General features: G+C 39.9%; 1 protein-coding gene across 3 annotated transcripts in view; it reads right to left on the reverse strand.

Moving 5' to 3' along the window:
• Positions 1–24,864, reverse strand: part of MAP3K20 (mitogen-activated protein kinase kinase kinase 20) — a 163,029-nt gene that overhangs the window by 24,440 nt on the left and 113,725 nt on the right. For 2 of the 3 annotated variants that reach the window (XM_043894834.1, XM_043894835.1), the window contains exons 12-16: positions 12,596–12,640; positions 10,751–10,781; positions 10,514–10,653; positions 6,455–6,517; positions 5,158–5,250 (exon numbers count right to left, since the gene is read on the reverse strand). In XM_043894834.1, coding sequence (XP_043750769.1) covers positions 5,158–5,250; positions 6,455–6,517; positions 10,514–10,653; positions 10,751–10,781; positions 12,596–12,640 — 372 coding nt within the window. Of the gene's footprint in view, positions 1–5,157; positions 5,251–6,454; positions 6,518–10,513; positions 10,654–10,750; positions 10,782–12,595; positions 12,641–15,515; positions 21,293–24,864 lie in introns of those variants that run through there. The other variant, XM_043894836.1, reaches the window with a different exon arrangement.

Genomic DNA, 24,864 nt, shown 5'->3' on the forward strand with positions numbered 1-24,864 from the left:
CTGTAAGCCACTTTCCTTCTGTAGCAAGTCAAAGGCCTTAGGTTACAAAACACAAGGCACCTTCTACATGAAACAAAAATAGTGGTGGTTTAGTATTAAATGTCCAAAAAAGTGTTTGCCTTTTTACTGCCAATGCACCTATTTTGGGGACTGAATCTGATATTTTTCAAGGGCTTTCCTGGTGCCTCAGTGGTAAAGAATCTGCCTGCAGTGCAGGACCTGCAGGAGATCAGGGTTCAATACCTTAGTCGGGAAGATCCCCTGGAGGGGGGCATGGCACCCCACTCCAGTATTCTTGCCTGGAGCATTCCATGGACAAAGGAGCCTGGTGGGTTACAGTCCATGGGGTCGCAAAGAGTTGGACATGACTAAAGTGACTTAGCACGCATGCACGCATGATACTTCTCAAAAAGAAGCAGTATGACATGGTGCCTGAGGCCTTGGGCTGGACCTGCCCCTAACTAGGTAGGGACTCTGGGGGAGGAGCTCTTCCTCTCCCCTCCTTGGTTTCCTCCTGGTCTAATACAGGGATACTGCTTCCTGTGAGGGTGAGCTATAATGATCACACCAGAAAAATGTTTGCAGAGTACTTGCCACAGTGTCTGGGTGAGGTATGAAATAATAATAATTATCATAAGCATTTTAAGCACTCGCCCAGGAAACCTGAGCTGAGAAAGACCCAATTTCTGCCAATACCACTGTCAACTTCGAGGCTGCCTCAATGCACAATGTTCTTTAAATTGATAATTAATTTTACTCTGTAGAAATGGGTAAATGGGTGAAACTCATTCTCAACTTCTTATTAATTTAAATTGTCAGGAAAGCCTTTGGTCCACTTATTTCCCCTGCCAGGTTGTCTCAGAAAAGGAAAGGGAAAAGGATGTTGGTTTCACTGGTGGACAAATTCTTAAATCACTCACGGTGCTAGAGTCTGATGAGGGCCTGGTCATCTTGAGAGGTGGGGTCACAGTCAGGGGCTGTGATCACAAAGACTGAGATCACAGTCAGGGGCTGACCACTGGAGCTGGTAGAGGCTCCCAGACGTGAAAGGCTTTCCTTGGTTTGGCCTCACTTATTATACCATAATCCATCTGGTTGTAAAATGAAGCTTAAAAAAAGGAATTTAGCCTGAGTTCTTTGACCATAAAAGTTGACAGGTCTTACAAGGAAAGCCTTTGTTTTCTACATATATTTGTATATTTGTGGATAAGGCCATATTTCCATTGTTTCCTCTCAGTAGGCCAGTTACTGCACAACAAACCAGTTTTAAGTGGTAGCTAGCTGGTGGTCCTTTTCAGAGGCAGTGGGGAAACACAGCTACTATTTTCATGATAAAGTCATTGTCATACATTATTTCCAATAGCTGCCTTTAGAACACATCTTTCATTTTAATTGTTTGGAGAGAAGTTCCAAAGCCTCAATGTTCTCATTTAACTTATTCCAGTCATGAAGATGGGGGTAAAGGCTGCACCTTTTCCATAAAGATGGGCTTATGGGAACTCAGTTAATTGGAATTTTGAGGATGTCTTTTTCTCTTGGGTTCCACCTTGAAGGGTCAATGTAACAAGGTTTTCATGTGGGGAATTGAAATTGCAATTTAAAGCACATTTGTGAGAAGATATTTCATAATGTTAGGATATAGCCTAGCACATAATTGGGTAATTTAGATCTGGACACTAATTTACTCGAGGATTATTTTGTGAACGTCTCCAGATGGCTTAAATATCTTGGCCAGGAATGACAGCAAGTACATGTTTAATATAAAGGTTATGATGAAGATGTAATTTCTGGTCTCAGCTCTATCCTCTCCTCACCCTAGGCTGGTAACACACTTTCTCTAATCAAAAATGACAATACCATGTGCCTTATGCATCTCACAGAAATGCCAAGGAGGGTAAATGAGGTGACAAGGATGAAATAACTTGAGCTCTTTGGAAAGAAGGACTCTCTAAGCCTAAGTTTTAAACATTATATTCAGAAAATTATTTGCAAAGGACCATGAGCCTCTTCGAGCTCATATTCAAAACATCCCTTCCAAAAAAGCTTTTCCTGGAAATTCCCTGGAGGTCAGGACTCCACGCTTTCATTACTGATTGAACCCCTGGTCGGGGACCTAAGATCCTGCAAGCCACAGGTACAGCCGAAAAATTGGGGGTGGGGGGGAGCTTTTCTTTTCTTAATTAACCTCACCCATTCCAGTTACTTCTTTATACTTTTAGCGCCTTGGTGTTACATTTGCACTGTATATTTCACTTTTCATCTATTGCATTATGATGTCATCTAGCCATTCGCTCACCCTAGAAACCTGGGCAGCATCCTGGCTCCTCCCTCAGACCCCAGCTCCAGCTAGAGATGTGGTCTCATCAGTTCTTTGGATGCAGGCACTTCCATGGCACTGTCACAGCCTCAGCTCCTGGCCGTTTTCACCTGGTTGTCTCTCTGCCATACACAGGCCTTTCTCACCCTGTCCTGAGTGCTTTACAATTCATCCAGCTCACCTGTGCTTTTCAGAGATCATTTAAAAACATAAATAGCATCCTCTCTTGCTGTTCAGTTGCAAAGTCATGTCCAACTCTTTTGTGACCCCATGGATGATTTCCCAGGCAAGAATTACTGGAGTGGGTTGCCATTTCCTTCTCCAGGGGATTTTCCTGACCCAGGGATTGAACCTGCGTCTCCTACATTGCAGGATCCTTTACCACTGAGCCACCAGGGAAGCTTCTATACGCCATGCTTAGAACTCTTCAAACTCCTTAGCTTAGCACACAAGGCAGCTCTTTTTCTGGTCTCCGGTCACCCTTGTGGCCTAAACTCTCACCATTCTATTCCACCTACGCTATGCTAAGTTGCTCCAGAGGCAGCGAGGTTTGAGTTGTGAGGTCTCATAGAAATTAGCCCAAAGAAGAGCTGCCTGTGTTTTCCTAGCTTCTGAACTTTTGTATATGCTGGCTAGATGACATCATAATGCTGTCCCTTTTGCCTTCAATGTCTTCTCCCTAACCTAACAGTTTTTGATAGTTTTGAAATTTTAGTTCAAGCATCACCTGTACCATGAAGACGTCAAGATCCTCCTTTGACTCCTTTCTGCACCCCTTTCAGTGCTCATCCACTGTGCTTTCACTGAATGATGTGCATGATATTGTAAAAATGCATCATTCTGTATTAAAACCATTCATTGATCTTGTCTATTTCTTCCCATAGACTGTGGGTTTCTTGCAAGGCAGTGCTATACCTTTAAACTTTATATTCTGAGCATCTAGCAGAAAGCCAGGCACACAGTAGGTCCTTGGTAAATTTCTGCTGAGTTGATGGATGAAATTATTATTCTGCATGGGTGACCAAGGATCAGCAAATAATTAAAAGTTCCAGTGACTTGAGGCCTTGTGGGTAAGCAATGACTCAAGAAGTCTATATACTATCATGGTCAAAACCAGACTACTATATTTGGTCTCCAATATTATTTATAGCTTCTGATTTTTACTGTGTATTAACAAGTCATTTCTTTGTGAATTGAAAATAATTTTCTTGGCTGAAACTACTCTTGACAAGTCTTTTTCAAGAAAATTCTTGCCCCTTCTTTTACCTCCTACAAGCCATAAAAATGTTTAAACACAGAATACTCATAAATTAAGTTCCATAGAGCATTCCATAGATGCCAAAGAAGGCAAATTACAATGTGCAACTTATTTATCACCAGATGGACCTGGGGTATCCCCAGGCACAGACTCTCAGGATTGGAAGGGCCCTTGGTTATTGTTGGAGAGGAGCTTACTCTCCTATGCCCCCTTCTATAGCTGCTTCTATCCACAGGAATGATAGACAGGGATCCAATCACAGAGGAAGAAGAAAAGCGATCCTACACCAGACACCTGGAGTCAGAGCAGCTTTCACTCATCCAAGTTCTGTGGCCCAAACAAGGAGCCTAAGATTTCCATTCAGCGAGAGCATCAATATACCTGCAGTGGTACAGGTAAAACACTCTGTGAGGTGTCTAGAAAGAGCATCTTTTGAAGCCCCAGGTAAAACTAACCCCTTGCAACAATTTCCTATCATTCCCAAGCGCTGGTTCCAGGAATGGCCTGGGGTAAGCAAGGTTTAATTAGTGAGGGCTAGTGGGCCAGCTGAGCCCCACCAGCTCTCCCAAAGCAACGGGCTCAGGTAGTGAGGAGTTGTATTTACAAGGTCTCTCTGCGGCATCAAAGCAAAGGTACCAATAGTGCAGTAGTTAAGAGCTTGGTTCTGGGGTCAGAGAGGCTTGCATTCAGATCCTTCTTCTGCTACTTGCTAGTCATGTAACCCTTGGACAAATTATTTAGCTTTTCAGAGTCTTAGTCTCCTTATGTGTAAAACGAGGAGAAATAGCACTACACCTGAGTCCCGCATGCCTGGAACACAAAGAGTGGTCCCTATTAGTAGACGTGATCACTATTACTAGCTATTTATAGTCATCCAAAGTAACACAAACCTATTATGATTCCAATTCACATGCCATCTAGCCCACACCATTTGCCCAGATTCTAAAAATAACATCGAGTAGCACTCCAACTGGATGAGAATTGGTCAAAAGTCCTGCCACCCCATTTAGAGCTAATAATTTGGGTTTCCATTTTGCCTACAGTTCCATTCTCAGTATTCTTCTACTCTCAATATTATAAAATGTGATTTTCCTTAAAAGACAAAGAAACTGGCAGGACTTTCCTGGCAGTCCAGTGGTGAAGACTCCATGATTGAAAGGCAGTGGCCCCGGGTTTGACCCTGGTCAGGGAGCTAAGACCTCACATGTCATGAGGCATGGCCAAAAAATTAAACAACAACAAAGACCCAAAGAAAATGGAATCAGGAAGCTGTGATACCAGGAAGCATAAACGATTACTCTAGTGTCTGTGCCCCCAACCTTAACCCCCTCCCCTCATCCTCCATGGTTTGCAGTGAGTTTCCTTGAGGGTTTGGGTGGCCTCACACAGGACTCTTCAGCTAGATGAGAAAGATTCCTAGATTGGCTTACAGAGGCAGTTGGCAGCCTTTCAACTAAATTCTATTTTATAAAGTCTATAAATGTTACCAGCTGGTAGGGGGTATATAAAATCACTGAGTTACAGGAGAGAAAAAGAGTAAATTAGACTGAAATTTATCCAAAGGACTTAAAATGTGATTTACCTGTAGGCCAGTCCCTGGTTTCAAGTGAAAACCAAAAACGAGTTCAAGATTCACTATTTTTTCCTCATTTTCTTCTGGTTCACCTGCTGAGCCCTGAAACAGAAAACCAAGCACTGTTTATTTCATATAGTGTTTTTACTTTTACTTCTCATGTAAAGGAGATGATTTCCCAGCACTTCTTTTCTCATTCTAATCTACTGTTTAACTTCTTATTTTTTTTTTTTTATTATGCCACACATTCCAATTGCTTAAAGCAAGAGAAACGACATATTAAGCCTTTGGAAACTTTATCAAATGATTTGTCTCATGCACTACAAACTGAATGCCACCATCTTACATTTTTCACAATGCATCTTGTGTTGTGCAGTTTTTCCCTAGAAATGTATCTTTGTCCCTTCACCTTGAAAGTTTCACAACACTCGAGATATTTACACCCTATTCCCAAAGAAGAATGCAGTTCCTAGAGTATCTGCAGATGGAGGGCCAAGCAGAGGAACAAAATGAACATCTGAGGGCTCAGAGATGGAAAACTAGAATGGTTAGTGAATGAGAAGAATTCTGTGTACTTCCTGCAAGTATCTATTAGTTTTATAACAAACTATGCCAATACCTTTAGACTATATTTAAATATGGGGCTTCCCAGGTGATGCTAGTGGTAAAGAACCCGCCTACTAACGCAGGAGACATAAGAGATGCAGGTTCGATCCCTGGGTTGGGAAGATCCCCTGGAGAAGGGCACGGCAACCCACTCCAGTATTCTTGTCTGGAGAATCCCAAGGACAGAGGAGCCTGGTGGGTTACAGTCCATGGGGTCGCAAAGAGTCAGACACAACTGAAGTGACTTAGCACACATGCATGTTAAATATATTATTTAACATATGTTATTTAATGTTATTTGTTATTCAAACAATAAAACTCCTACCCCTCAATGCAAGAAGTCATCCAGGGCTTAGTGTGTGAATTCCTTTAGCAGCTTCCATGTTGGACAAAGTTCTGCAGAGCCAGGTGGGAGGCCAGAAGTCCTCACCTGCAATGTTAGCCCTTATGTCCCCAAGCTACTAAGGTGACATGTGTTGTTCTTATCATGACTGTGATGTTAATATTTCAACTTGCAAGGAACAAGGGTATTCAATATATGCACATCCTAAGGTTTGCTCAAAGGGCCTTTTGTTGGACAGATATGATTGAATTTCACTTCAAACAACAGTTCCCGACATTGGCAAATTTAGGTGTGGATGTGGCAGGTGCATATGTCAATAAAAGGTGCATATTCTCAGCAAGAAAAAACCTTACTTACCTTAATCAGTGGTGGGAAGTGAAACAAATTTAGGTAATCGTGGGTTAATTTCTCAATGGCTGACTGTAAAAAAAAAAAAAAAAATTATTAATGACCTGATAATGCCAAGAAAGGATTAAAATTATTGTGCACATATAAAGGCATTCTTTATTTATGTATTCCACAAAATGTCTTGGGGATGTTACTATCCAACGTCTATTGAGAATAAACCTGATTGTTCAAAGTATTATAGGTAGTTTTATAATTATTGAATGGAACAGGAAGATATTTTAAAGATGTTACATCTCAGAGTAAAAAAAAAAAAGTAAAAGTTTTCTTCAAACTCTGGTAGAGTACAGTAGTAACAAGTTAATATTCTAGGGTAGAGAATGCAGTCATCACCTCGAGTAACTGTGGGAAAAACAACAAAGAACACGAATATATCACCAGACGCTCCCATTAGGGCTGAAACCTCAATGAAGGGTTTACTGCACTGTGTGGGCTTCCCCAAGGATTTGTGTCCAAATCTGTCCCCCAGTGGAGCACAAAGAACTCTTAAAGGAAAGGAGGACAATTTAAACTATGATTCTTTTTCATGCTCATCAGGTATAATCCAGCTTTTCTGCGAACCAAACATATCGCATAGAGAGTAAAAAAAGTACCAATGTGAGAAAAATGAGATGCATTTGTTTAAAAAGTGAAGTGAAAGCCATTGACACCTGACAATGTAATCAGCCCTTATTGGATATTTGGCTTTATTCTTCTGACATGGGCTTCCAGGCTCAACAAGGCGGGAGCCAAGACAGGCTGAACAGGATAGTCAAATAGCAAAAGGGGAGGTGGGCAGACCGTCCACTTTCCAATTTTATGACCTACCATCTGTGGGCTGAGAGGCTCACTCACCTAGAAGTTTTACAAAAATGCCCTGCCTGCCTCAGTGGGAAAGCAGAGCATGGAGGGCACTTTCTCACCCTCAGGATTGGAGGGGTGGTGTGTGTGTGTGTGTGTGTGTGTGTGTGTAGACCACTCTGACAAGGACCAGGTGTGTGTGTGTGTGTGTGTGTGTGTGTGTGTGTGTGTAGACCACTCTGACAAGGACCAGGTGTGTGTGTGTGTGTAGACCACTCTGACAAGGACCAGGTGTGTGTGTGTGTGTGTGTGTAGACCACTCTGACAAGGACCAGGTGTGTGTGTGTGTGTGTGTGTGTGTGTGTGTGTGTGTGACCCTCAGGATTGGAGGGGTGGTGTGTGTGTGTGTGTGTGTGTGTGTGTAGACCACTCTGACAAGGACCAGGTGTGTGTGTGTGTGTGTGTGTGTGTGTAGACCACTCTGACAAGGACCAGGTGTGTGTGTGTGTGTGTGTGTGTGTGTGTGTGTGTGTGTGTGTGTGTGTGTGTGTGTAGACCACTCTGACAAGGACCAGGTGGGCTCCTCCAGGCTGGAGGTCCCTTTGTGGTGTCCCATTCCAAATGGCCCAGCTTGAAGGATCCTTTCTTTATCTTCATTGCCTTAAGAGTATATGCAATATATCCCTTTCTGCATTGGCTTGGCCAAAAAGTTCGTTCAGTTTTAAGTAAAACTAAAAGACATATTTCATTTTCACCAAGACTTTATTGAACAATGTATTCACTAACCAAACGAACTTTTTGGCCAAGCCAATATATGTGGAATCTAAAATATGACACCAACGAACCTATCTATGAAAACAGAAACAGAATCATGGACATAGGGAACAGACAGGTGGTTGCCAAGGGGGTGGAGGTTGGGTGTGAGGTTGGAGTTAGCAGATATAAGCTATTGTACATAGAATGGATAAACAATAAGGTCTGACTGTATAGCACAGAGAACTATATTCAATATCCTATGATAAGCCGTAACGGAAAAGAATCTTTCCTTTTTTTTTTTTTAAAGAATATATGCAGGATGCTCCCAGACCTCCCATGGAAAGGTCTGTTTCCATGATCCTTTCCCCTAATTCTTTCCCTCTCATATACGTTTATTTGTCAGAAGTGCCTGGGACCCTAGCTGAGATTAAGAGAGTGTCACCTGTGGGCTGAGCACCCCCAACCCTTCCCCACCCCTGGGACAGCCACTGTTAACATGGCCCTGGCTTTGGCAGAGGTGGAGGGTCTGCAAAGCTGACTTTTGAGACCCCCACCTCTGGGGACTCACTGTCTTTCTGTGCACAAGCAGACTCTTCCAGGAGCTTGAGGGGTGTCTCCAGTCCCCGCAGATGCTGGTCACACCCTTCCTTTGAAACTCAGGACAGCCACTCTACTCCCAACTGCCAAGACTTCGAATTAAGAGAAGCTGTATGTACGTTTTATCTCTTTTCTGGGATGTAAATTCCTTAAGGGCAGGATTCTTTGTTTATTCACAGGCCCAGGACTCTGATTAGCAGGTATCCACTGTATTTGTTGAACAATAATTAGTAAGTCTGGACATTGCTTGCTTTAATGATACCAACCAGCATGGAGAGAAACTTAAGACTGTCCTAGGCTGGGTCTGGGAATATTGAAATCACTGTGACTGTGGGAGAGGCGAAGGGGAGTTGGGAGCTTCTTTTTGGCATCTGCTAAATAGGACATGATTTACCAGATCTTTCTTTGAATCCTGAAACTCCTCTCTCTGTACCAGAGAAAAGAATATTTCCTACTGTGGGCCATCTAAGCCAACATTGCTTTTCAAGATGGATTTGCCCACAGTCATAGGTTGAGATTAAATTATTTACCAGCATTTGAGGTGTATGTGTGTGCATGAGTTTTCCTGTCCATCTTCTGAGAGGGAGCAGATGATAGGTTAAGGCTAAGCCATCAGCCAAAGGGTGCTGAGGGGTTGTAAGGATATCTTTGTATGGATCCAGGGCCCACAGAATAGGAGTGGATGTGTTCTCTCTGAACCTCAGGGAAGATTTCCCTGGAAAGCCTGGTATCAGTAGCCCCAACTGAGGAAAAGGGAACAGTTATTGGCATGTTGGTAGAACCTTTGTCACAATGTGGATCTGGATAAGAAGTTGCTTTTTCTACATTTCCTTCTTTATTCTATCTTTCTTCTTTCTAACTCATGCCTACCCCTCCATCCACTGACACTGGGGTTGAGGTGGTTTAGAGAGCAAATTTGATTTTCTCATAAGATTGCTCTTGAAACACACCTCTGATTAATAACAAGGTGCACACAGATGCAAGCAAGTGCGGTTTGGTTTGAGTAACTAAAAAGCAAAACATAACAAAGAAACAAAATATCAGATCTGGTGGTTAAACTACAAAAAAAAAAAGAAAGCAACAACAAGAACAGAGGTTTAGCCTTGAAAGGGTTCAAGACTGAAGTTTTGGGGGGAAATGTTAGGATTTCCCGAGAAGATGAGGGATAAGAATATACATATAGTGGTGTCTGTCTGGGTCAAAATTTGGAAGATCGCAGACTGAACTCACAATTCCTATGGCTTTAGATGCTGTGGTGGTTCAAGCTTCAGTCAGTCTACAGACGTGCTCTGGCATTGTTGGGGTCCCTAATGGATATCCAGTCTGGCCTCAAAGGAAGTCACCTCCTACTATTGCCTGGGGGCTGGCAGCTCTGCATGCACATGCAGCCTTAGCGTACAGGACGCTTTCTTTCACTCCGAGGCCTCTCCACAGGTGGTGCCTTGTTCCCAGGACACCTCCTCCCCGTGTCCTTCACCTGCTCCTGGTTCTTCAGCTCTCAATTCCTTCCTAACCCCTTCACATAAGCCATTCCTCCGCCCAACCTCACCTCTCCTTTGTGGCCTTTCTTAAAGCTGTTGTGTTAATCATTTTTGCATGATCAATACCTGTCTTCTCCACTACACCAGAGACATCCTGAGGACACGGGGTGCTATGCAGGTGTATCCAGGTGACTTCTGCTGGACCCAAAGGCCAACTCTTTCGTTTGGGGATTATGTGGAGGAAGTAGGCATCCCATGGGGGCAGCAGCTAATGCACAACTGGTATGAAGTATGGCACTATGACCATCAGCTCAGCCTCTAACATGACACATGACCCACTCCATAGTAAGTGCTCAACAGACATCTGCTGATGGAATGGTCTCCCTTTCTGAGGTACCTTTAAATGGATGATGTGCCCCTTGGAGATGATGCCCATGTCTTTCAAGTCTTCTTCCTCGAGAAGAAGCAGTCGCTTTCCAGTAATATTGTTTTCCTTAAACAAGCTTGCATACACACTCATCTCTGCTGAAGAGTCACCTGAAGGGAGAGATTAGAAGGCAGAATAAAATTAGACTCAGTCACATCCCAAGCAAAGTTAATTCCATGAATTAAGAAGGTAAGTTGTTCCACTTGCCTTTTCTGACGAGCTGCTGAACCCAAAAATACTGTGGAAGAGAGGACACACATGGTTTTGAAGATTCATTCATGGTCAGTGGCCAGACTTAACAGTAAGACACATAGTTGTTCAATGGGTAAAATATGTTTAATTCTTGCTCAACCACAAAGGGAAAACTGAAGATTTTCTCTTCATTGTTTTACAGCTTCAAGTTTTCAAATTGGAGATACCCCTCCCTTTGGGGATCTTGGGCCCTTAGAGGACTACTGGTTTTACTTCTTATTTGAAACACATTTAAAAATCCTCTTGAGAAGATTCTTACTTATAATGCCTTTTCCATTCATGTGCCAGTGGTCCGCTGGGGTGTTCAAGGGCACTGGTTTACCCAGGAATTATAGAAAAACAGGGACCACAGGGCAGTGGGCAGAAAAATGGATAATATGCATCCTCTGTTCTAGGCCTGGTCGTGACGTAGCTCTGTGGCCCAAGACAAGTTAAAGCATGGAGCTTTCTACACAGAATGAGGTTGGGCCTAGCGACCTCTATCCTTGACTCACTTGGCACGTGTTTACCGTAGCCCCTCACACTACCCAGGCAAAGGGAGACAGAATGGTGGGGCCAGACCCAGTTCTCTAGGGAGCCCTTGACCCTGGAATTTTATTTAAATGGTTTGAAAACCACTCAGCCTCAGAGCAAAGACTAAAAATAGCTGTTGGAGTTCAGTGCCTTTGAAAATATTTCTTCTCAAATGAAACAGGCCAACTTTGCAGCAGGGGATGAAGGCATTATATCCAGGTCTGTGAACAGAGAAGATCCTAAGTCCTCTCTCCTTGTTAAGCAGGGCTGGCAGGAAATTTAGAATCCCTGGGGGCTCAGGGAATGGGAAGTAGAGGCAGCGGGTGCCAGTGTCCTCCCCCCATGGAAGCCACAGAGATGTCATCTGAAAGCAGCATCACTTCAGCAGAAGACCAAGGGCAGGAAGGGATGTGCCCCGGTCCAAAAACCAGACCAAGTCTGGTAAACCTTCCAGAGACCTTCCCAAGAGTTTCTAGTAACAAGTTGGATCTTGGGGTACCAAGTCTGTTTCCTGGGGTGTGGGCCTGCTAAGGTTGGCATACAAGCTTTTCCCCCACTTTTCATTTAACAAAACCCTGAACTTATTTTTTTTTTTGAAACCCTGAACTTGTAAGTTGGACCTGGACAGACATAAACCCCTGAGGTCTCTGATCAAGAATTCTTAGCCCTGTTTTTCACCAAGGAAACAAGCTGCAGAGATACAACAGGCTAAGGAGGCTTGTTCCTCAGGGTGTCTACCCAGAGTGTAGGGTGTGGGATTTCCTTTGGATTTAAACATTCTCTTCACATTCTCCACCAAACACTGGGCTTGCTGGCTCCAGCTGTGGAGAAATGTCTGGGAACTCAGGTCTCTTCCTTCTTGGGAAGGTCAGAGTAAAGATGGCAAAATGAACAGGGCTAAGGCACTACCTTTACCAAATCTTTCCCCACCGTGGTTCAAGTTCAACCCTGATCTTCTGGGAAAACTTAAGATCACTTTTTTCCCTGGTATGTTCATTTGGTATCCTGGGAAGTCCCTTTAACTGGGATTCATTGCTGCATTCTGGAATACATTTCAGAGCAAATAGGGAGGTAGAATCCTCTTGTCAGATTTGATGAAATACTTGCTTTGCTCAAGGCCTTACTTTAAATCATTACTGCCTTAAAAATAGAAAAACATGGAATTTGTCAACTTCTCCTACTTAGACTTTCCTAAGGCCCAGACCCGCCTACCTGCATTTTTAACTTGCGGACCTAGTTATAAACTCCCTGCCCAGGTTGAAGGAGGCATTAACAGAAGCAGCTTACCACATCATCTTCTGTCCAAGCACCAATCTCAAAGGAAGGCAGCAGCTGCATGGGAAATATGAATGAAATGGAAAAAAAAAAAGAGGAATATTATCATTGTCTTTTTAGCTTATCCCCTCTTTTCAATATTTTAGCTCTGGGCCGATGTTCTGGCTTGGTTCTTTCTGCAGGTTATGTTGAATGGAAACCAATTTTCCTGCCTGTTAAGAGGAATTTCTCAGATTTCTAAGGATGGTGCCCACAGAAGCCAATCGAGTGTATCAACCTCTCAGTAACAAGTCACTGCACCTGGTGAACTGTTGCAGTGGGACTGCACATCGTGGGATTTTCCTCTCTTGGTAGTTGGCACATTGAGAGTAGTTTTATCTCCCACAAGAAGGCCTTGGAAGTCGAGGAATTTCTGACGTTTGTCAGACACCAGAGCCTTCTTCGGGATTCTGTCAACATGGAGATCATTTGGTTTTATTAATGAAAATTCCAAAGCAACCACTTGGTAACTAGATATTGTAGATGCTTATTTTTAGAGGGGAATTTCCAAGTTTTAACTAAATGTCTTACTTGCACTATATTTTTAAAACCAAATATTAGAAGGACATGTGAAATCGGAGCTGCCTGAAGGAACTCAGGTGGCGGAATTGCTCTAACTAAAATTAAAGTAACCACCCTCCGTGGCAAGTGTACAAACACAAAAGACAACTTTTCAGGAGGACTCTTACCTGGCCGTTTTCAGAGTCAAAGGGCTACTTGCTTCAATATATGTTCCATGGCCACAGATTAAGTAATAAATATTGAGGTGGCCAAAAAGTTTGTTTGGGTTTTTCCATAACTTCTTACGAGTATTTTGACTAACCCAATACCTACATAATGGGGGGGTGGGGGTGGGGAGAAAATCTGTGTCTTGTGACCTGAATTAGTTTCCTTTAGCCATTATCATCCCTGGTGGCTCAGTGGTAAAGAATCCACCTGCCAGTGGAGGAGATATGGATTAAATCTCTGGGTTGGGAAGATCCCTGGAGAAGGAAGTGGCAACTCACTCCAGTATTCTTGCCTGGTAAATCCCATGGACAGAGAAGCCTGGCAGGCCATAATCCATGGGGTCAGAGAAGAGTCGGACACAACCTAGCAACTGAACAACAACAGCCATTACTTGTAACTAACTCTAACTTGCCAGAATGGTTGGACTGCTCATGAGATAATGTGGCAAAGTGTCTTTCAACCCCTGTTACAAATAATATATTTTCTGGGTGTGCGTGAGTTGAAAAAAAAAGTTGGATTTGGTTACTTTTATGAATTTGTAAAAATCAGAGGGTGGGTGACTAACGCTTCTAATCTGCAGGTGTTTTTAATTCACATGCTCAAAGCCTTGCTGGGGAAGTCATACCCCTACTTTCAGGGAGCTTTTAATTTAAGGGGGTGAAGCAGGCATGGATTTTACTTTTGGAGGAATCCACCTTCATCTTAGTTTCCTCAGTGCCCAGCAGAATGCCTGGCACATAATACCTGGTAAATCTTTGTTGAACAATTTGTTGAATGAGTAAAATTGGAGGCTGCATTTACTACAAAGCTAAATTCTCTGGTATAGACTTCAGCGTCTATGGCTATACCATGGAAAAAGGATGTTTCACAGACTAACACGGGGATGGAAGGGACAGTGGCTTGAGCTGGCACAGCAGGGTAAGAAGAAGAGAGGTGATTCCTGGATAGGAGAAGCAACAAGGCAGGAAACTGACAGTGGGGAGGAAGAAGAAGGAAGGATAGGCATGTCACATTTGCTGACTGGAGCTCCAGGTACAGTGTATGCATGTCTCAAGATAAAGGGGAAATGTAGCCAACTCTAGCAGGCTACACAGAATTATTTTAAAAGCCCACTAGTTACAGTGAATCTGAATGCATAGAGTTATAGATGTAGAGATAAGTTGCAAGGGTACAAACTGCTACCACTGCATATATATTCCACTACCCCTATGTGCTTCCTACAGGGCTGCCCCTTCCTCCTCTGAAATACTTAGTGTTTGTAGTCACAGGCGCTCATCTGCTTGAATAATGCAGGAAGGAGAGTGACTTGAGAAATAGGTTCAAAAACAGAACTTGATCAAAGAAAACACATGACAAGTTTTATTTCTTCATGGGGCAGTTGTATATAGCTGCAGAAACATGTCATTCCGCTTTCCCATCACGGGATCAAATGTGAAAAACGGAAATTATTTGATTAGTTCAAGAAACAACAGACTGCATCTCAGAGATGCTCCCTGTGTCAAGGCTGGCCTTACAAGGAGTGGGTATGTATGCAATGTTTTAATTTTTTATACAATCCCCAAATGTTGCACTCAACAAAACTGATAAATATTTCTTGAGTAAAGGTTGTAAGTGATACAAGTAATCAAAACCAACATCTCTGGTTTTCATGTCAGAAGGAGAGGGGAAGACTTCTCTTGAGCTCTGAGACAGGCTTATCAAGATGACGCCAAGGGAAGGCACTGAATGCAGGGTGAGCCCTCACTCTGGTAGGATTCTTGCACGCTGCTTGCAAAGATCAGTGAGAGGAAGGCTGTGGAGCCAGGCACAGCTTCAAGATGGTTTGAGTTTGGCAGGATAGGGAAGAAGAGTTAATGATCTCCAGCCACAGAGTGGCTTTCCCTTTCCTTTATGTCTGCTGTAGCTTGTTAACATATCAGTGTTTCTGCTGGAGGGTGAGTTCTAAGTCTTTCTGTCTCTCTTTGGGGATTGGAAAAAAAAAAAACAAAACCATTTACCTCGTGACTGCCCCATCACTTTACAGTTTCATTATTTACACTCCAATTGATTTCGGGAGAGAAGAGCTCACACTCATGGGCATGTGTGTGACAATGATTCCTTCAAAGTATGTTGGGAATCCAATCTAACAAGTCTCTGATATACACAGCCACACATAACAAAGGGATTTACTGTCAAAACGTTTATTGCAAAATGGAGTCTTGAAACAAAGGAAAGCAAAGAAAAGTTCACATCAAAATGAAATGTATGACACCAACTTGGATTTCTGAATACATAGTGGGCTTTCTGTTGGAATATCAAATTCCAACAATGAACTCAGTAACTGAGTAGTCTTACCACACAAGAGTAAAATTTAATCTTCCATACAAACATGATACAAGATTTTGGCGTACGACTTGCTCAGAATAACATTGCGATAGAATATTTGAGAAAAACGTTTTGTTTAAAAAAAAAAAAACAATAAAGTGATCATACCATCTATTCAAAGCTCACACTCAAAGAATATAAATATTTTCTATCATTTAGTACAAAAATTTTAAAACAGTGCAAAAGCAATATGTGCAGTGTATTGTATCTGACATTAAAAGATCTATTATTCTGCACACCATATAAGACAGTCAATGTAGGTGCCTGAAATTCTAATTCTGAAGTAAATAATCACATGCCAGAAAGCTCCTCACAGGCAGTGAATGGAGCGCCAACTAAGCTGGAGTCCGAGGAAACATAGCTAGTTGCCCAGATGTCCTGAAAGCCTCATCAGAGAGGCTGCAGTTAGAGCTATCAGGCTGTGCTACAATCAAAAGAACAGAACAGATTCTTCTCTCTGGCAATGCCTAAAATCTAAACAGGAAAACAGTCTTATCCCAAAGCAGCAAAAGGTACCTGATTATAGAAAAAGCATGCTCTATTATGTATACGGAATAGTAGATTCTGCTAGTCTCAAGAGGCAGTGTCAAAAGTCTAGTATATCCAAAAACAAAAAAAACAAAAAAACACAAAAAGGATCAAGGTTTAACTCAAATAAGTTTTAAAATGATCTTTCATGAAATTCTTATCACTCCAATGAAACCTCTGGAAAACAAAGTTGTGTTCTTCATAGTGCCATGAGAAATCATTTTAGATCTCTCCCAAACCTTCCCCCCACCCCCAATTCCTTGATTTTCATGGGGATCAAGTTTGAATTCCCCAGCTGGTGTTAAAGTCTAACAAATCTACTGCATATTAAAAATCACTGGCTATAAAATGGCCCTCAACATTTCCAGAGCATCAAAAACAAGTGTATCTTCAACCTCTTCCCATTGGTTATTTATGTAAAATATTAAAATGTGATTTCTCTTTAAAAAAAGAAGACTGTTAAAGAAACATGTCCTTTTAAGTTAACCTGACTACTTTGCAGAACTGTAGCTACCTCAGTGATATTTTTCTTTTTTATTTATTGTGAAAACAGTGTAACAGGAGACTGACACCTTGCCCCTCTCTCTTAGTAAATTTAGCTGTTTCATAAACTTTCTACCAGCATTCTTAAGGGGAAAGAAATGATTCCCACAAGTAAGGATTTAAGGTAAATGACATGAATCGACAAAATTAGATTGTATAAGTAGTTGTAATTCTGAAAATGCATCTTTTGACTTGGATAATTACGTTTATGGGGAAAAAAATGAGATGTGGAACTCTACAACCGCCAGGTTTAGCTAAGTTTCTCGGTGAAGGAAGGGACAATGCCATGGGCTTTCTGTATTTAATTGTTTTATTGGGTGGGACTGGCACATAAGATTTGGGGCATTGGGCACTAAATATACTCCCAGACAACCAAAAATATGCCCCGGCATCACCAAACACCATTTGGTGACAGTGCTATCGTGGTTGAGAACCACTGAGAGGGTTTCATCAAATTCTGCATGATCAGCTTTATGAGTAAAGGAAAAAAGATAAAACAGTAGTTATATTTTCAGTTGTATGGCTCTGATAATTATTACCACAATTTGGAGTTTCAACTGTAATTGTGAGTCTTCATATTTCTCTTTTTTTTTCTAGTTGATTTTTATTGGAGTACAGTTGATTTACAATGTGTTAGTTTCTGCTGTACAGTAAAGTGAATCAGTTATACATGTAGCCATTCTTTTTCTAGAGTCTTTCCTTGTATAGAGGTCATTACAGAGTGTTGAGCAGAGTTCCCTGTGCTATACAGTAGGTTTTTATTAGTTACCTATTTTATATTCTGTTTCTTTAACTCAGATTCTCTTTATAAATGCACATTTTTGTAAGTCAGGTATTTGGAAATAATTCTAACACCAATAATTTACCATTTAAAAAACTGATCCGAAAGGTAAATTAAAAGCTGTATAATTAACATCTTCATTCGAAATGAAGATGACTAATGACTAATAAACATTTCTTTTTAAAATTAATAGGGCCAATAATAGAGTCTAAAGTCTTCTAAATCATCTTCATAGATTGGATGAGACCACTTTAAGATTCTGTTTATATGATACAGATTGAAGGAATGTTCAAAACCCTAGAAAGGACACTGATTTGGAACAAAAGTAAAATAGCCAGTGCCATACAGTAATTATCTATAGCTCAATGTTAGGTTAGAAGATTTCAAGCTTATCACCGAGGTTATCAATTCTGCTATATCTGGAATCTTTGTAGTTTCTTGATGGTAGATTATTGAGCTTTGACCATCTCTGGAATATTGGTCAGGAAAATGGCACAGTTGAAGAGATTAGAGAAATATTACCTGATTGATGGTAAACCTATGGCTGTGTGATTACCCTTCTCTTTTGGCCCTATTTGGCTGCTTTTATTAATGCAAGAAAATCTTATGTAAAATCACAATACATCTAATTGCTATAAATTTAAAAAAATGTAAATTTAAAAACCATCCCATTCATTTCATACATTCTAAATTTGTTGCTGGTTAGTCTCAAATGAGAAGCAAGGTTTACATTCCTACAGAGGTACACAGATCCCCAAATCCGCCCACAGAGATTCCATGATCAGTGAGGCCCTTCCTGACCACACTGGCAAGTCCACAAAACTCTCCTATGAGCCACCTCCTCCTTCTCTCCTGTGTGTCCCAGTGCCCACTTAAATGTTTACTATACGATGCATTTGTTCTGTTTGTTGTCAATCTCCACTCACTAGCATGTGAGCTGTGTGAGGGCAAAGATTTTCATCAAGCCATTCCCTAGAATGGCATGGGGCACAGAGGAGGGGGCTCGAGAACATTGGTGGGATGGATGCCTTTACCTTGGCCTGGAAGACGTGCAACGAGAGGCTTTGAACTACCTGGTCTCTGGCCCTCCTTCAGATTACAGGGTCACAGAGCCCCAGGGCATGCTGGGAAGGCAAGAGCTGAAAACCATCCCCTCTGCTCCAATCCAAGATCTGCCTGAGTGGCTTGGCTTGAATCAGGGAGGACTCCTGTATGTCTGAATGCAGACAGGACGCCTATTTATGTTTGCACCTGTTTGTCACCAGCACTGTATTGTGCTCTTATGGGTATATGGGTCTAAGTTTGCATAGACACAGGAAGTGCATTAGATTGGCTATGTGGGGAGCCCATCTTCTAGAGAAAACATTTATGGCTTCTTTCTGTGTTTGCCTGGTCTATGGGTGGTACAGGGCCTGCAAACACCTCAGACTAGGCACACCTTGCCACGTGCATGGTCTTCAAAGGGCGTCAGTGGATCGCTCACATAGCTTACATTCTAAAGATGTTTGCTTTATCTTTCCTGAAAGTTGTTCACTTTAACTTTCATCTTATCCTACTCAACAAACACTACTTGAAATTGAGAGTTTCATTTTCCAGGTTAAAGAGACCACTTATTTTTCAGTGTCTTTTCACTGACACAGTTAACAGTAGCTAACATTAACTGACCACTTACCATGGGCTTGGTATTGTGTTAAATGCTTTATGTCTATCATTTCATTTAACCCTCACAACAATCCTTTGAAGTAGGTACTATTATCATTCTCATGTTAAAGATGAGCAAACAGACACACAAGTTAAATAATTTGCCCAAGATTGCACAGCAATTTTTGAATCACAAGCTGATTCCAGATCCTTCTCTTTATCACTGTTCTGTACTGAGTGGTCTACATTTCATACCCAGAACATTTCATTAGTAATTCTTCTCCAAATAAAGCAAACATAGCACATTGATCATTTTATGATATTTTCCTACCCTCAATGGGGATTAGAAACATGTCATGCTTCAAATTCCAGGAGGCTTTTTATGATCAAATATACTTAGAAACAGTGTTAGATAATATCTATGATAATATCCTTAAATCTCCTATAAAAAGAACCACGCAAAGTTCCTTGGGTTGATAGTCAAATGAATGTCACTACTTTCAAACTTAGACTGAAGAAAAGTCTTTGTTCTTTTGCCTTTCTGTATATATATGTATAACTACAAATTTTTTTAGTTTTTTTTAAGTGTTTCATAGTTTAAACAAGCTTTGACAAATCTGTGACAACATTTTGAAAATATCTCTCTGGCTAGCTAGGTTTTCAGAGCAGCATCAACATTTACTTCTCTTTAACACCAGCATAGCCGAGTCAGGGTTTTTTGTTTTTTTTTTTTTTTAAAGACAAATCTGGAAAGTTTTATCTGCTATAAAAGGATCCTTCATTCTGCACTTTTGCCTAAGTAAGGACAGCTTTTTATAATATTTAGTTCCCTCTTTAAAATATCTCTACATGCATTTAGAATCCAGGATTCTCATACCCTTCTGGAAAACAGACACAGGTATACACCCCTATGGCACCATATTAACACTCACACTGTCTGGAAGTATCCCTTATCCTCTCTTTCTCTTTGTATAAAATACTTTGTATAAAGTGTAAGCTAAGCCTTAGATGACAGTGTGCTGTTAAGAAGCTTCTAGGGTGAGTACTGGCATGAAAGTACCGCATCTGATGCTGGTTTCAAACTAGAGTATTTCTCCTGCAAACATACTATTGAGAGCATCTCTTGGGTCTCACTCTCAGTATTCTTAGCACTTAGGTATTTCTGTAGAAGTATTTGTTACAATTTCCTTTCATCTCAATTTTTTTACTGTTGGATTTTGCAATCACTATCAATTATTTCTGACGGTACTGTATATTTACATAAGGGAAAAAAATGTAGTATGTTACAAGAAAGTCAAGTGTCAGAGAAGAATTAGGAGTTAAGAGTGATTGTCCAAAATGTAAGTTTTTTGAAGCAATTGGATAAATCAAATCAAATTATATTCATTAAAAAAAAGCCAGAATGTCATTAGTTAAAAAAAATGCTATATTGCATATAAAATCACAAGTTTCTATAATCAGGCACCACATATGCTGATTCATTGAACAGACCTTTTTGGCTTAATTCCGCACCCCCTTTTCCTGTAAGCAAAGACAAATCAAAAGTAAAATTGTAAAGAAATGACAGTTATCTAAATGTGATTGGCCTAAAAATGCAGTGCTCGGTTTTCTACCTCATCACTGGTTTTTGTACAGACTGAGATAACAAGCTTCTTTTGTTTTCCCGGACATTTTCCATTTTATTACTTTGCTTTCTGCTTTCATTCACTATTATTATCCATGTCATTATCCTCCTCATCACCGTCATCGTCATCATCATCGTCACCTTCTGATAAGTCAAAATCACTGAACCCCAGGGCCATGTTGACCTTCTTCCCCCTTCTCTTAGATGTGGTTTTGGAAGAATTCTGCTTGGCTTGCATGTTTATCTGCATCCCAGAATGCAGCACAGCTCCTGCTTTGTTCATTGAGAAGATATCCCCAAAGCCCATCAGCATCATGGCCTGCAGACTTTGGTTCATGCCATGGCCCTCCCCGTTACTTGTTGCTGTGATCTGACATGACATCTCTGCACTGTTTGACTCCTCTGTCTTAGATTCAAAGTAAGACTCCTCAGACATTCTTGCAGCAAGAGGCAAGAGAAGCTATCATGAGGGAAGAAAGGACAGAAGTAAAAAGAGAAATTAGGACCAATTTATATCAAGGGAACAGATACCACAAAATTAATGGGTGCTGCATGGAAAGTAAATGATTAGTGAAATGAATGTAGAGGATTTTATGTGAGAATTTATTAATGGCAGGTTTGGCTCCAGCGTGTTTATCATGATTTATAAATGACAGAGTAGATCACATCAAAGTTTGCAAAGCACTAAAGCAAGCCAAATTTTCAAATAGGAAGGAACTTGTAAGTTTTAAACCCTCATTTTGCAAAAACAAAGTAGTTTTTAGAATTTCTCTTAATTTTCCCCAAATTCATATGGAAAAAGTTAACTATTATATTAATGAAGAAATTAAGTAGAGATTAATCTTAAGTAATAAAAAACAAAACAAACAAGAAACCCTGTACCAAAGAAGAAAAGCTTAGAGGAAGCATAAAAACAGTTCAGTAGTCAACACAGTTCTAGGGAGATTTGGGTCGTTACCTATCTTTTTAGCTAGATTAAGTATCTGACTACTAAAAAGGAGTCTAGAATTCACTTGTGTCTATTATTTAATACAGGCAGATATATAATACTAGTTATCCAATTCATGAAGTAATTCACTTATAAACAAATTTTAGATCATCTCTGACATCTAAGTATAAACAAGTATGTAAATATCTGAAAATTGGGAGGACAGGAAACTAGTATTAATTTAGATGGTCACCTTGGTCTCTATCTCTACAAGTTTCCTTCTTTTTTTTCAGAATTTTTTTCTAGGAATTCTTCTCATAATGGATACAGACATTTTCAATCTTACATAATTATTTTAAACAGCCAACATATTTCCATAAATGTTGTTCATACACATTTCAGTGGTAGAACTGTTAGGCTCGGAAAGAGTGATGGCCTCTTCTTTTGAGAAAGAAGCAAATTAAGACATATTTTTGATGCTGTGTAAATAAGGGTAAATTTATGATAAAGTACAAATAATATAACTCTGGGATGATCTTAACATTCTGTAAGTAAAGGTACTTTTTAGGGTCAATTTCCTAATTTTTAAATTAAAGTTGGAATTGAATTCTATTAAAAAATCATCTTAACTTCATTAGGAAAAGACCTCTATAGTTATTAGTTCAATAAGAACTTCACATAATTCAGCTAAAAATCAGCAGCTACATAGAAGAAACTGTTTTAAATCCTTTAAGACCAGAAACAAGCTATTCCTTTCCTTGCAGTCAAATTTCCCAGCCTCTCAAAGTTTTTTTCAATTGTTACACACTCTCAGGATCTCTTTGTTGCTTATCTACTTTATTATTTCATAGGTCTTTCCTCACATTATGTTAAGATCTCAAAAAATGCCTCTCAAATAAGTTTTATTTTTAAAAGAAGTAAAATTTCTATATCAAGCTACAAGAATTGTTAAAAATAAACATTGTTCATATTTGTATATGGAGAATCCATCTTCCCAAATATCTTTAACTAGTGTTTTAATTTCAGGAAAGAAAACACTGTTCTTCCTTGAAATAAATATAATAGTACATTTTTTTATGATGTTACTTAAATATCAAGTTATAAGATGAGGCTACACAGTCTCAGCTACTGAGTCTCCAGCCACTTTCTTTTAAAAAGGTTTATTTTATCCATCTCTCAGAAACCTCATTTAAAGTCAACTAGAAACTGACGTGAGGATAAAAGAAAAAACCTACTTATAAAATACCTGAGCACAAACCTTCTTTCCTTCAGAAATATCAGCTCTAAGCAAAAGAGATGTTAAAAGCAAGTACTGTACAGAAAGAAAACTTAGCCTCATAGGTTAAAAAAAAAAAAAAAAAAAAGGGAAGAAAATCTCATTGAGATTGTGCTGCATGCTGTCCATTGTTAGACGGTAGCCCTCAGAGCAGCTCCTTCACAGAAAGTTTTCTGCAGCTAAAACACACGCATAACGCCTACCGTGCACTCAGCTTTTCATGATTTATTACACAGCTGCGTTACTAATAGCAATAATGTGTGCAAGGCAGCCCATAATTTCTTAGCAAAACTGATGCCGGTAAACCAAAGAAAGGTTCTAAAGCATACTTTAATGGGTCCTTTAAAGTTTTTTTTTTTTCTTACAACGCTACATTTAGAAAGAGTCAAGCCATGCAGTGCTTTATAGCTTAAGATTTCAATGTACTTAAAAGCCCCCACAACTCTCTTCAGAAGGTGGCCATATTTTTGCTTCTCATCAGTTCTGGGAGAAGCAATGTTCCCTTGCAGATCCTTAGCGTAATGCTTTCTGAGTCTGCCAGTTCAACCATAACAGGAAGCTTTCCTTAAATTTCTTTCTTGAAAGCCAAGATACAACTCACAGAATTTACAAAATGTGGTACTGTTTTAATACCACAAGACAGTCTTATGCATAACAAGTAAGTTTACTTGTTACTCAGTTCCTTACTTTGGGATTCCTTGGATAACCAAAGTCATTTTTTAAAAAGTTAAATCTGATAATAAACATTTAATTTCACTGTAGTTTCCTTTTTTGGATATCAGGTTCTTTCTCCACATAAATCAGAAAAAGAGGCAAACTATTTTATTCTTTCGACACTGTTAAATACTTGGTAGTTGGGCACTGGCTGCTTAATGGAGATTAAGACTTTTAAAAATAGGAAAGTTTTTTGAAGATCACAAATTAAAGAACATTTAAGTATTTGGGAGGTACAATCACCAAAGTAACTATCAAACATGAATTTAAAATATATAACAAGTGTACTTTTAATCATTATTTCTTGTGCATCTTAAGGTGGGTATATATCACCCATTTAAAACCCTGGAAAAGCCAATGATAAATTTATACTTAATTCTTTAAATAATAAATTATTTAAAATAGGGAAGAATGTTCTCCTTGTTTTCTAGAGTAACTTTTCTTATGTTTATTAGTTATTTGTACCTCTTCTTTTGTGAATTATGTACCTATAGTCTTTCCCCATGCTTCTGTTGGTGTCCTAGTTTTTTTTTAAGTTATTTCTGTGAGCTCTCTATATTTCTGTCTTAAGTATTTAATTTTATGAATTTGTAGTTTGTTTTTATTTGAATGTCATATTTTTTCAATATAGAATTTTTATTTTTCAGTAGTGAAAAAAACAGGAAAGAATGGTGAAATTTGACTAGACTTTAATATATCATGTCAACATATAAGCTCGAGTTAAGTGTATAAACAATGAAGTTTTTAAGCAGAATTTTTATCTTAATCCAAATACAAGATTTGGAAAAAAACAAGATAATTCTTGGCAGAGTAAATACTTGAAGCTTGTCCTGAGAGAACTATTTTCCCACTTTTTTGCTGCCCATGATCATGACCCTACATTGAGTAAGGAATATTAATACTCGTCATTTATAGATCATTAAGTTAGCTTTTAGAAGGAAAACTGGTTACCTTCTGACTCATCAATGACTTTCTCAGACAGCTAACTGCCTTGGTGTAGTGTTTATGAATTACTGATAGACTCACTCTAAAGAGTTCATCTGCCTCAAGGCACAGGCTCTGGGGACCTGATGGTGCAAAGTACACTGCAGATGGTGCAAAAATACACTGAATT

This window comes from Cervus elaphus, chromosome 33, assembly GCF_910594005.1.
Source record: "Cervus elaphus chromosome 33, mCerEla1.1, whole genome shotgun sequence".
In the NCBI taxonomy this organism is placed as follows: Eukaryota; Metazoa; Chordata; class Mammalia; order Artiodactyla; family Cervidae; genus Cervus; species Cervus elaphus.